The 13966-nt window shown below is 39.0% G+C and overlaps 1 protein-coding gene across 2 annotated transcripts in view; it reads left to right on the top strand.

Moving 5' to 3' along the window:
- Window positions 1-9074: 9074 nt before the first annotated feature.
- The window catches only part of AP1AR (adaptor related protein complex 1 associated regulatory protein), a 41682-nt gene continuing 36790 nt past the window's right edge, over window positions 9075-13966 (top strand). For both annotated transcript variants that reach the window (XM_072622693.1, XM_072622692.1), the window contains exon 1: window positions 9075-9209. In XM_072622693.1, coding sequence (XP_072478794.1) covers window positions 9127-9209 — 83 coding nt within the window. In that variant the 5' untranslated portion in view covers window positions 9075-9126. The remainder of the gene's footprint in view (window positions 9210-13966) is intronic.

The following is a 13966-nucleotide window of genomic DNA, read 5'->3' as shown; positions in this document are numbered from 1 at the left end:
AGATATTGCAAAGTAACATGTAGATACAAGGATTTTTGAAGTTGCATTCCAATCATCACTTTTCTTATGTTACAATGAAAACTCATCATGATGACACTGAGTTCTTGAAGATACAAAGCAAAAGTTCTGGAAGTTTCTAGAAACCTGGAAATGTTTCAAGTATGGGCTCAATAATGGACTATGTGTTTGTGACCTGGGGACTAATATAGCTAAAGCCAGAAGGCACTTTGAGAAAGAGACAGGAGGCAGCATGTGACAGGCAAGTCACCAACATCACCACCTCAGATCTTGACCACCTTCTCCCTTCAGATTTTGTTGAAGAAGCCCAGGAATTAGAAACCAAGAGCCTTGGGAATAACAGTATTCCCCTAACTCAGCCAACATTGATGGGAGAGGTCATTGTGGAGAAGGGGCCCACCTTCTTCCTCCCCACCAGAAATACTAACTGCTGCCAACCATCCAATAAGCACTCTGGGAATGGCATCAACCCTTGAGTGGCACCCCTCTCCACTCTTAACCCCCAGCCAAACCATTACTTCTGTAGCCCAGCCCCTAGAGCCATCATCCAGTGAAAGAATCCCTTTAGATAAGGGGCAAGCTATTCCAACCAATTTTCAACCAACTGCCACTTACAGGACAGGTAGGCCTGACTAGCTGAAACAACAAGTTAAACCACCACTACCACCTTGACCACCATCTCCCCTTGGATTCCGATGAAGACAGCCCAGGACCTTGAACCCAGGAGCCTCCATAACAGTAATACTTCCATACCCCTACCACCCTGAGAAGCAGCTCCTGTGGTGATACAGCCTGGTATTGCTCCTGCAGATGTTACAACTACACCTATTTAAGACCCAAAAAGGAAAGTTCATACCACCAAAAGTCTTTGGTGAAATGGTTCAATGTCAGACACTGACATCATTTTATCAGTAGAAGTAACATTGAATTAAATTCATCTAAAAATTAAAATAAAGAAGTGACCTTGCCATTCACTATGCTGATGACAGTGGGACCTTTCCATTAGATTTGCAGCTGGAATCTTTACATGTTATCTCCCCCATTAGAAAATGAGCTTCTTGAGTTGTTCATTGTTTTTCAGTCACGTCTGACTCCTCATGATGCCCTTTGGGGTTTTCTTGGCAAAGATACTGGATTGTTTGCCATTTTTCTTCTACAGCTCATTTTATAGATGAGGAAATTGAGGCAAATTGGTTTAAGTGATTTGTCAAAGGTCATCCAGCTAGGAAGGCTGAGGCCAGATTTGAACTCAGGAAGATGAGTCTTCCTGACTTCAGGCCAAGCACTCTATCCACTGGGTCACCTAACTGCTTGAGAGCAGGGGCTTTGTTTTCTATTTGTATCCTCAATATTCAGCACAGTGCTTTGCATATAATAAGCACTTGATAAATGTTTTGTTCATTCATTCCAAAGATCCTTAATAATTCTGTCTGTAGTGATTAATGAAACAGTCTACTAAAAGATGGAAGAATTAGGATCTGCATCAGCAGGGGGAGTAACTATATTGATAGACAGCTCTTTTGAAATGCTAAAACAACTTAAGGCAAAAACATTTTCCATGAGAACACATTTCCAATTTTATAGTTGAAGCCAAAGGCAAAATACGACCCAGTTTACAACAATTCAGTTGCAAGCAATTCTAAGATATAAGTATAAATAGATAATAGGGTAACCCCCTTAGGGGTTATGAATATTTGTTTCACTTTGTTAGAATTTGAGATACAAAGCTTTTGTGGTTCAAGAATGCAACAAAATGGAATATACTTCATGGTTTTTCCCATCATGGCAATATCATTCATAGCCCAAAAGAGGTGGTGAAACCAGGACACAAGTTGTTTGACTGGAAATCTATAAACCTCATTTCCAAACTTAGCAGTAACATGAATTGACTGCAATTTTTATATTTCTTGCCCACAGAGGAGTGGTGGGCAGTAGTTAGTGTTTCTGGTGGGGAGGAAGAAGGTGAGCCCCTTCTCCACAATGACCTCTCCCTTCAATGGTGACTATGAGTTTGGAAGATGTTGTTATTCCCAAGGCTCTTGGGTTCTGAAGCCTGGGCTGTCTTCAACAAAATCTGAAGGGAGAAGGTGGTCAAGATCTGAAGTGGAGATGGTGGTGACTTACCTGACACATCTTGCCTCCTGTCTTCCTCAAGGTGCCTTCCAGATTTAGCTATATTAGTCCACAGGTCACAAACACATAGTCCATTATTGGGCCCATACTTTTTCTTAAGTCTGGATTAAGATTTTAGCAGCAAGGTATACAAATGATCAATTCACAGGGAATAATCAATATCATTAATATTGTTGCTACAAAAAGTCTTCTGGCCCATAAATCATGTGTAGCATTATTTCAAAATCCTTCAGCAAGATGCTTATATGTACACTACATATGAACAGAGTTCCTGCCACGGAGGAACTTATCATTTACAGTAGGTGGTAATAATGAAGGAAGAGTGGGGGAAGTAATTTGCCAGAAACTGTGTGTGTGTGTGGGGGGGGGAATGTTGGAAAAACTATATTAGGTTTATCTGCTATGGAAAGAGATTGCAAGGTTTAAATTCTTAAGCACACAGTCAAATCACCAAGCATTTATTAAACAGCTACTAAGTCAGGCATGGTGGCGTGGCATACTGGGCATACCAATGAAAAACAAAAGACAGTCCCTGTTCTCAAGGAGCCCACAGTCTAATAGGCAAAATTACATGAAAATAACTACATACAAACAAGCTATGTATATATAATAAATTGGAAAGGAGAGGAGCCAATATTGAAGTGAAACCCATTTTCCTGGATCACAATTATATAAATGAGTTAGTAAATGATCGTGGATAATTAAGAGTCTCTTCCTCCATAAAAACGGTCACTTCAATATACTAACAAATTCGGCATGACTATTCCAAGAAGAAAAAGAAACTGATATGCTGAATGTGGTATTTTGAAAAGATGGGCAGGATGAAATAAATCATATATATATCTCACCAACAGAAATGGAAACCTTTGTTCTTTCTCATTAATCAGTGTTGCACAACTAGTTCTGACTGGAATGAAATGACTGAGTACAAGATTATATCATACTATCCATGCTGTAAGAATGCAGGGAAGCAAAGGTCACGGTGGAACAGCCTTGGGAAAGGCTTCCTGGAAAGAGGGAAGGTGGGGAAAGGGAGTCTCACATGGAGTTACCTTGCTCCTAATGGGAGAGTTTCGTCACTCTCTATTGTCTGGTATAGGTTTATATATGTATACTTTTCTGATTTCTGTTTTGCAATCAACTTGGATAAAAGGACTTCTTTGCTGATCGCAGTAAGAAACAAGCATTTTACCAAGAACTCTTCAAAGCCGCTGGTGAGTTAGGAAGAGCTTTTATTCAACGTTCTTGCAAGAGCAAGGGGTCTAACAAGTAGGCACACCCATTGAGACAAATACACAGATTTTTATTCCCTCTTCTCAATTTGTATTTCCCTCCCTTGTTTCCCCATTCAGGGTTTACCTTGACAATGCCTAAACTCCCCGAGTGATTCTCCACCCACCTCACCCCTTTCATCTCCCATTACCCTGCTCCCTTCTCCTCATTTTCTTTATGATTTCTAGCTGCCTCTTAAGCACCTGCATCTTGTTTAGCAACTTGATTTTTATGCAGAAGCAATAAGCTCCCTTTTTCCACATCAATATGTTAGTTCATTATGGAACTGATATTTGGTGGGAAAGGAGTCAAGCCTTGGATGTAAAACTTGGGTCCTCCTTTCTCTGTTAATGAATAACTATCAGAAATTTAGCTTGAACCAAAAGACTACATTATCCAGACTAATAATATTTAGGGGAGCAGATAGATATAATTCTAACCCAGTATTCTCTCACTTTGAAATAAGCAGAATGACTAAGATTCTGGCCCCAACCTCCTGCTTCCTCTACTGGCAAGAATTAGTCTCCTATGGAGAAGGGTCAGGGAAGATGAGTCTAAAGAAATCTATTCTTTGAGTCGCACAACGACACCCCCATGCTTCATATGTGTCAGACAGCCTTACTACATTTGTGTGGGTAGAGAAAGTTGGGTAGGAGTTTCCAAGACTTTTTTTGATTACAGCAAAGGAAGAAAAGGAGAGGAGAGAAAAAAATAAAAAATGTCCCTCGGTTGTCATTTTCTTCCTCTGTCAATGGGTTCGCTGAGACTTAGATGACACATTTGAATCCTCAGTAAAGTTCTCACATAGCAAACTGAAAGACACATATTGATGGGAAAAAGCTAAGATATAGGGGAAATGGCACAGTTCAGTGACAGGGACTGTTCCAATGGTGATTGGATAAAAAAGCATTTCTTAAATGTTCACTGTGTCCCAGAAACTGACTTAAGAGCTGGTGATACAAATAGAAAATCTCCAGCCTTCTATTATTTTATTTTAAATTTCTTTTAAAAAAAAATAGCTCCAGCTCTCAAGGAGTTCGTATTCTAATAAAGGTTTTAGCTGCAAACCCTAGTGGTCCTTAGGGTACAGTGGCAAAACAGGTTGTGATGCATCTTCTATGTCATTTCCATTAATAAAGCCATATTTGTTTCTAATATTGAACCATTTTTCAGTGCCAAGGATTTTGATGAAAAGAAATGTCTTTTCCCTATCTTTAGTTGAGGAGAGGTATGAATGGAGATGAAGAGGACTTACTGTAGCACCTTCAGAGACACCAGCTGGGCTACACTAATGACAGTCATTAAAAGGCAGGAAATAGAACTGGGATTGCCCTGAAACTAGGAAATTCTTCAAGACTGGCAGGTCCAGGGAAATTCTTGGGAAGCAGCACTTAGCTGGGAGGAACACAGTAGATACTTAATAAATGCTTGCTAATTGTGGACTTTAATTCACCCTAGGAACAACTAAATATATAAGATCAAAGGCAGACAAAAACTATTCTGAATGCTTTTTTTTAAAAAAATGCATTTAACTTAATACTCTATTAGTTGTGTATGTAGCCTAGATGTAATGGAACACTATGCATTCTCCTAATTCTGTATAACTTCTAGCATATCACAATGGAGTTAAGAAAGCTAAACTCAATTTTCAAGAAAACCTATGACAGCAAACTATTTTCAAAGAAGCTATCTCTCAGATTTCTTGAAGTTGCCTTAATGACTGACTTCATACATTTCTAGGAAAAAGATATGAATAGCTCTCATCAATTTATTATGTTCCTCCCGCTTTCCAGATCTCATCATTTCAATAAATGCCTCTGTTTTCCATCAGGCTAACCAACTAACGTTTTTGCTTTTTAAAAAGTTCAGTGGAATCCCCGTTCAAATGAGTAATGTATTAACCTTGATCTAAAGTGCACAGTTACTTTTTAAAGACCACTTCAAAGAAAGGGTTTAAGAAATTTCAACACTTATATTGTAAAAGGAGGAAACAGAGGCTAAAAATTAAAGTCCAAAGTTACACAATCCATAATGTTGACTTTGAGCAAGGACCTTTGTCTTCAAATTCCTACCCACTCCAGCCTAGATTATATTTACTTGTTTGCTGGACCTAAAAAAAAATAACTAAAACCAAGAAAAAATGTCTTCTGGTTTTGGAAGCCAAAATCTCAATTCTTTGTCTCTCTAAATGGTTCATTTGAGACTAATCTTCTCTCCTAGAAATCACTTATCTGAAACACTAATTATTTTCTTTTATTTTTCCCCTTATCATAAGGGAATTTTCAGTCCAGGATTAAAAACTACTCAGAGATCATTTAGAAATAGAGAAATAGCTCATCTGTCTCACACAAAAATCATGAGCCTGACATTTTAAGTGCTCTGTAGAGAAATCTCTTGATTATATTGGTGATATTGAAATGGATCCTGGATTTGATGAGCTCGAATGGAAACTGGACTTTGACAAGCTGTAGAAAGTCCAAATGACTGTCCCGGAAACAATAGTGCAATTAGCAGTAGAAGGCATATTTCATCAGTAATAAAGTTAACCGGTTTAACTGAGACAGGCAGAAATCCAAAAAGCTCGTCTGCAAAAGGAATAGCAATCAGAATACTTTTCCCATGTTCAAGTTTCCATTTCTAATGGAAGTGTAAACATGGAGGTCAGGTAAATTAGGAGTAACATGATGTGAGAAATATTATAGAACCTTTTGATCCCATTTGGTCCTGTTCTACACGGCAGCCTATCCAGATGGGAGTGCAGGCACAGTGGGTCCAGAAAGACTTTCTCTAGTTCAATTCATAGACCACAGTTAATACTTGAATATAGCTAAAATTCAAAATCTTAAAAACTGCTTAATATCTTAAATTATCAACTGGATCCATCAAATTTGTTGCTTTTGTTTATTCTTTTGACAGGACATGTAATTTCATTGCTATATGAAGCAACTGGGGAAAAAAACCAACTTCCTACATTAATGCAGAGAGTTCTGCACTGTTGTGTGATATTTTTTTAGTCTGGGCATTGAGAAGGTAAATGACTTAAAAAGTTCGTAGATAGTATGCATCTGAATAGGATTTAAGACCTAGGTCTTTCTGACTCCAAAGCCTTCTCTCCAGCTACTACTTCATGATTCCTGTTGACCCATCAATTTTTCACAAAAGGATGCACAGCACTTGAGCCAGGAGTACAATGATAACAATAGCTTATAGAATCATTTGTATTTTAATAAGTACTTTCTTCACAAGGCTCCTTTAAACTTTTTGTTGTTCCTTGTTCGATGATCAACTATGATTGGCTCAGCTCTTCTCATCAGTACAATGATCCAAAACAATTCCAAAAGACTCACGATGGAAAATGCATCCAGAGAAAGAACTAATGGAATCTGAATGCAGATGGAAGCATACTATTTTCACTTTCTTTGTTTTTTATCTTTTATTCTGTTTCTTATTTCACAACATGACTAATGTGGAAATGTTTTACATGTTTACACATGCATGACCTACACAAGACTGCTTACTGTCTTGGGAAGGGGGAAGGGAGGAGGAAGGGAGAAACATTTGGAACTCAAAATCTTATTAAAAAATGAATAGTGAAAATTTTCTTTATATGTTATTGGAAAAAATAAAATACTATTTACTTTTCTTAAAATTGTTGCTGTTGTGGTTGTTGTTCATTCTAGTTACGTTGTTGTAATTGTGTATCTTGCTTTCCTAATTGTATTTACTTCCCTCTGTGTCATTTCATGTGTTGTAAATTTGGTTTTGTAAATTTGTTTTTATCACTTTTTACAGCTCAATAATATTTGACTGCATTCATGTACCACAACTTGTTAGTCATTCTTCAAATGATGAGCATCTACTTTGTTTCCAGTTCTTTGCTACCAACAGAAAGTTCTATTAAGCATATTTCCCTGTATGGGACCTTTCTGTCTTTGGCCTTCTTGGGGTATATAACTAGCAGTAAGATGTCTGGAGCAAAGATTAAAGACATTTTAGTCATTTTTTAAGCTGAATTTCAGATTGCTTTCTGTAATGATTGCACCAAACCCAGCTCCATTGACCATATATTAGCCTCTCTCTTTCAGCAGTCCTTCCAGCATTAACTATTCACATCGTTTATCCTTTGCCAATTTTCTGGGTGTGATGATACCACCAAAGTAGTTTTGAATTACATTCCTCTTACTGCTAGTGTTTTGGAACAATCCATAACATGAATCTCAGATTCCTCCTTTGCCAAATGAAGGGAGTTGGACTAGATCAGGGATTCTTAACCTGGTGTCCATGAGCTTTAAAAAAAAAAAAAAGATAACTATTACAATATCGGGTGTCCCAAAGTCTTTGTGCAGTTTTAAGCTGTTCATTAAAATACACCAAGTTTTTTGGCACCTTCTGTATAATCGGTTTCCTTTGTACTTCTACATTTTATTTTATACACTGAACATCATAATTCTAAGGAAGGGTCCCCCAAAAGTTTAAGAACTCCAAGCCTGGATGGTTTCTACTGTTTCCAGTTCTTTGCTGCCGCCGAAAGTGCGACCATGAATGTCTCGATTATATATATATATATGTATATACACACACATATAGACACACATGTATATGTATATACATACATACACGTATATACGTACACACATATACGTACACGTGTATATAGACACACATGTATATGTATATACATGCATGTATATACGTACACACATATACATACACGTGTATATACACATACATGTATATACATGTATATATCACATATGTGACATATATGAGATCCTCTGTCTTTGGCCTCCTTGGAGGTATGCCCCTAGCAGTGGGGGGGGGGGGCGTCTCCAAATCCCTCCACACCCTCGGTGTCTCCAAGTGGACGTACGCATTCCCCCCGGATCCTACTTCTCTCTCAAAATACAATATTCCCCGGACTCCTATTTAATCCTCGATTTGCAGATAAATATTTATTTCACCCTTAGGATGCAATAATCACAAGGGTGAAAACGCCAGTGACAACATGAAGATGAGATCTATTTTCATTTTCCTTTTTCCCTAATGCATCTCTCTTTTCTTGGGGCCAAGAGAGTCAAGTCCAAGGTGGAACGCGGGGACTCCTGCAACGAATTTGTCAATTTCACAAAGCAAGGTGGGGGCGGGGCCAAGGCGGTCGGGAAACGACTCCTACGGAGAGCCCGGCGGGACATTCCGATTCAAAAGACGAAACCCGTTCCAGCCGCGGCTGCGGCACCAGGGAAGGCCGGGAGGAGAGGCCGGCGGAAGTGACGCAGGGGTTTTCGGTGTCCGGAGGGTCGCGAGCTCCCGAGCGAGAGGCGGGCCGGGCGGGGGCGGGGCGGGTTTAGAGAGAAAGGAGGCGCCGAGGCCGGGCACATGTGGGCAGGGCGGGGTCTAGGAGCCGGACTGTGAAGCTAGCCGCGGTTCTCTCGCTCTCCCCACGTGGCCGGTGGCGGGGCCCAGGGGCCGAAGGGCGCCGGGCGGATGGAGAAAGGCCGCAGGGCCCCGGCTCAGGCTCGGCTCCCTCCCGGGCCGCTGGAGCGCTAAGCGCCTTTGTTCCGCGCCCGCCCGCGCCTCCCCCCACCCGCCTGCTAGCGGCTCCTCGCGCCCATGCGGCTGCGGGGGCCGGGGCCGGGTCCCGGGCGCGCGCGCGGCAGGGGGGCGGCCGGGCCTTGAGGTCGGGGGCGAGACGAGCGGCATGCCATGGGGAACTGCTGCTGGACCCAGTGCTTCGGCCTCCTCCGCAAGGAAGCGGGCCGGCTCCAGCGGGGAGGCGGCGGCGGAGGGTAAGCCCGGGGGGAGGGGCCTCGTGGGGGACCCCCCCCAGTCGGAGCTAGGCTCGCGTGCTGCCCGGGGTCTGGGGAGGGGAGGGGAGAGAGGGAGGAGAGAAGGCGGGGCCCCTCTGCTCGAGCCCCCTCCTCCCTCTGACATGGGGGGGGCCTCGCCTAGGTGTCCAGAGGGCGTCCGGAAGTCGTGAACGCGCCCTGTGGACGCCGTGGGGCTCCTTGCCTTTTTTTCCTAAGGAGATCTTAGCGATTGGAGGATGTTACGGATGAATTTTTAATGGAAATAGTGAGGAAAATGGAGTTTAGGGAAAAGGAGCTGCGGTCACTCGTAGGCTCTTCTGCGTGCCTGCACGGGGGGTTAGAAGACAGTGCAGCTTTAGGCTGTTAAAGTTTTAAACAGCACTAAGACTTCTAAGACATACTTTACGGGTGGGTGGGTGGGTGGATGTAGACATGAATGTATGCATGTGTAGATACATAGGTAGATGTAGACATGAATGTATACATGGATAGATACGTAGATGTATACATGAATGTATGCATGTGTAGATACATAGGTAGATGTATACATGGATAGATACATAGGTAGATGTAGACACGAATGTATACATGGATAGATACGTAGATGTATACATGAATGTATGCATGTGTAGATACATAGGTAGATGTAGACATGAATGTATACATGGATAGATACGTAGATGTATACATGAATGTATGCATGTGTAGATACATAGGTAGATGTATACATGGATAGATACATAGGTAGATGTAGACATGAATGTATACATGGATAGATACGTAGATGTATACATGAATGTATGCATGTGTAGATACATAGGTAGATGTATACATGGATAGATACATAGGTAGATGTAGACATGAATGTATACATGGATAGATACGTAGATGTATACATGAATGTATGCATGTGTAGATACATAGGTAGATGTATACATGGATAGATACATAGGTAGATGTAGACATGAATGTATACATGGATAGATACGTAGATGTATACATGAATGTATGCATGTGTAGATACATAGGTAGATGTATACATGGATAGATACATAGGTAGATGTAGACATGAATGTATACATGGATAGATACATAGGTAGATGTAGACATGAATGTATACATGGATAGATACATAGGTAGATGTAGACATGAATGTATGCATGTGTAGATACATAGGTAGATGTATACATGGATAGATACATAGGTAGATGTAGACATGAATGTATACATGGATAGATACGTAGATGTATACATGAATGTATGCATGTGTAGATACATAGGTAGATGTATACATGGATAGATACATAGGTAGATGTAGACATGAATGTATACATGGATAGATACGTAGATGTATACATGAATGTATGCATGTGTAGATACATAGGTAGATGTATACATGGATAGATACATAGGTAGATGTAGACATGAATGTATACATGGATAGATACGTAGATGTATACATGAATGTATGCATGTGTAGATACATAGGTAGATGTATACATGGATAGATACATAGGTAGATGTAGACATGAATGTATACATGGATAGATACATAGGTAGATGTAGACACGAATGTATACATGGATAGATACATAGGTAGATGTAGACATGAATGTATGCATGTGTAGATACATAGGTAGATGTATACATGGATAGATACATAGGTAGATGTAGACATGAATGTATACATGGATAGATACGTAGATGTATACATGAATGTATGCATGTGTAGATACATAGGTAGATGTATACATGGATAGATACATAGGTAGATGTAGACATGAATGTATACATGGATAGATACGTAGATGTATACATGAATGTATGCATGTGTAGATACATAGGTAGATGTATACATGGATAGATACATAGGTAGATGTAGACATGAATGTATACATGGATAGATACATAGATGTATACATGAATGTATGCATGTGTAGATACATAGGTAGATGTAGACATGAATGTATACATGGATAGATACATAGGTAGATGTATACATGAATGTATGCATGTGTAGATACATAGGTAGATGTATACATGGATAGATACATAGGTAGATGTAGACACGAATGTATACATGGATAGATACGTAGATGTATACATGAATGTATGCATGTGTAGATACATAGGTAGATGTATACATGGATAGATACATAGGTAGATGTAGACATGAATGTATACATGGATAGATACATAGGTAGATGTATACATGAATGTATGCATGTGTAGATACATAGGTAGATGTATACATGGATAGATACATAGGTAGATGTAGACATGAATGTATACATGGATAGATACGTAGATGTATACATGAATGTATGCATGTGTAGATACATAGGTAGATGTATACATGGATAGATATATAGGTAGATGTATACATGAATGTATACATGGATAGATATATAGGTAGATGTATACATGAATGTATACATGGATAGATATATAGGTAGATGTATACATGAATGTATACATGGATAGATACGTAGATGTATACATGAATGTATGCATGTGTAGATACATAGGTAGATGTATACATAAATGTATACATGGATAGATACGTAGATGTATACATGAATGTATACATGTGTAGATACATAGGTAGATGTATATGTAGATGTATACATGGATAGATACATAGAGGTATGCATAAATGTATATGTGGATAGATATATAGAGACATGGATAGGTAGCTAGATGTATACGTGTGTAGATAGATAGATAGATAGATAGATAGATAGATAGATGAGACCTAAGTATTTAATCGTTGCCTTTCTTTCCTAAAGGGATCCTAGGACTTGGGAGTTGTTACAGATGGATTTTTAAGAGAAGAAATTGGGAAAATAGAGTAAAAGAAAAAATAAGGAGCTACAGTCACTAATTATTAGAACATCTTATCTTTTTCTTTACATATAGAGGATGAAGCTGTTATAAATGGATTTTTAATGGAAGTGATGTGTACAGTAATAAAAGAAATAGTAAGGAGTTGCGGTCAGTTATTAACCCTTTTTTTATGCATTTTATATACACACGGTGTTGCAAGATAATGCGGTTTTAAGCTGTCAAAGCTTTAAACTGCACTGACTTTTAGGACACACTCTATGTATAAGTGTATACGTGTATATATAGATACATATATACATATAGGTGGATGGATGGATGGATGGAACCTGAGTAATTTAATCATTGCCTGTCTTTCCTAAAGGGATCCTAGGACTTAGAAGTTGTTGCAGATGAATTTTTAGGAGAAGGAATTAGGAAAATGAGTAAAAAGTAATAAGGAACAGCAGTCACTGATTATTAGGCCATCATATCTGTCTCTATTTACATATAGAGTATGAGGCTGTTACAAATGGAATTTTAATGGAAGTGATGTGTACAGTAGTAAAAGAAATAGGAGCTGCAGTCAGTTATTAACCCTTTGTGTGTGTGTGTGTGTATGTGTGTGTGTGTGTACACACAGGGTGTTGTAAGATAATGCAGTTTTAAGCTATCAAAGCTTTAAACTGCATTAAGACTTTTGGGACACTGTATATATGCATACATAATTATGTATTTGTAGATGGGATCTAATTGTTTAATCATTGCTTATCTTTCCTAAAAGGATCGTAAGATTTAAAATTTGTTGCAGATGAATTTTCAAGGGAAGGAATTTGGAAAATAGAGTGAAAGAAGTAGTAAGAAGTAGCACTCATTTTTAGGCCATCATATCTACATACACACACATACACACACACACACATTCACATTCACTCTCACTCACTCTGCTGATCATGTCGCAGTTGCCTTTGGGCACTCATATGACAATGATCACAGTAAGAGGGGGCACACCACTGCATCTGTTGCCAGCGCTTTATTGGAAGTCTGTATCTATACCAGTGTTGTACTCTGGTACTGGTCCACACTGTAGGATTTGGATCAGTCACCCAGCCTCCTTGCACTGCAATTTGCATAAAACCAATTCTCTTCATGTCTTTTGCACAGCACTCTTAAAATTTTAGGATTCCTCCCTTGAGAGAGAATCAAGATACTTCTTCTAAAGTACTTTTCTGTAGAGTTTTCAATGCCTTTTCTGAGGACCTAAAATTGAAACTAGTTTCAGTCACAACCTAATGAATAGAATGAGGACATCTGAGGTCAAATATACCTGTTTACTCATTTGTAAAATGGGAGATATTCTTGAATTTAACTCACAAGGTTATTGAAAGGCACAGATGATATGGTGCTGAATCTGGGGTCAGAAAAACCTGAGTTCAAATCCAGCCTTCAGACACTTAATAGCTGTGGGAATCTGGGCAATCACTTAGTTGTTGTATCCCTCACTTTCCTCATGTTTAAATGGGGTAATAATAGCACCTATGTCTCAGAATTGCTGTAAACATTAATGAGAAAATATATGTAAAGGTCTTTGCAAAAAGAGCACTTTATTCTAATTATTGTTATTATTAATATTATTTTCGTAAGATGAGTATTTTAGAAGTCCTAGAGGGCCCCAAATTATTAATTTGTGTTATGTCATATACTATTTTGCATTTTCTGGTACAAATAGTTTTGTAGATCTAAGATTAGCATAGAGCCTAGGTACAGAAATTACTCATTCAGTATCATCAGGGAATAAAGATAATTGAATTTTTTAAGTAACTGATTTCTAACTCTTAAAGTACCCTGTCTTAAAGGTTGTAACATTTTTTGAATCACCTCTTTCTAAGATGCCTTATACACATCCTTTTCTA

This window comes from Notamacropus eugenii, chromosome 7, assembly GCF_028372415.1.
Source record: "Notamacropus eugenii isolate mMacEug1 chromosome 7, mMacEug1.pri_v2, whole genome shotgun sequence".
NCBI lineage: Eukaryota > Metazoa > Chordata > Mammalia > Diprotodontia > Macropodidae > Notamacropus > Notamacropus eugenii.
This window is presented reverse-complemented; position numbering and strand designations above follow the sequence as displayed.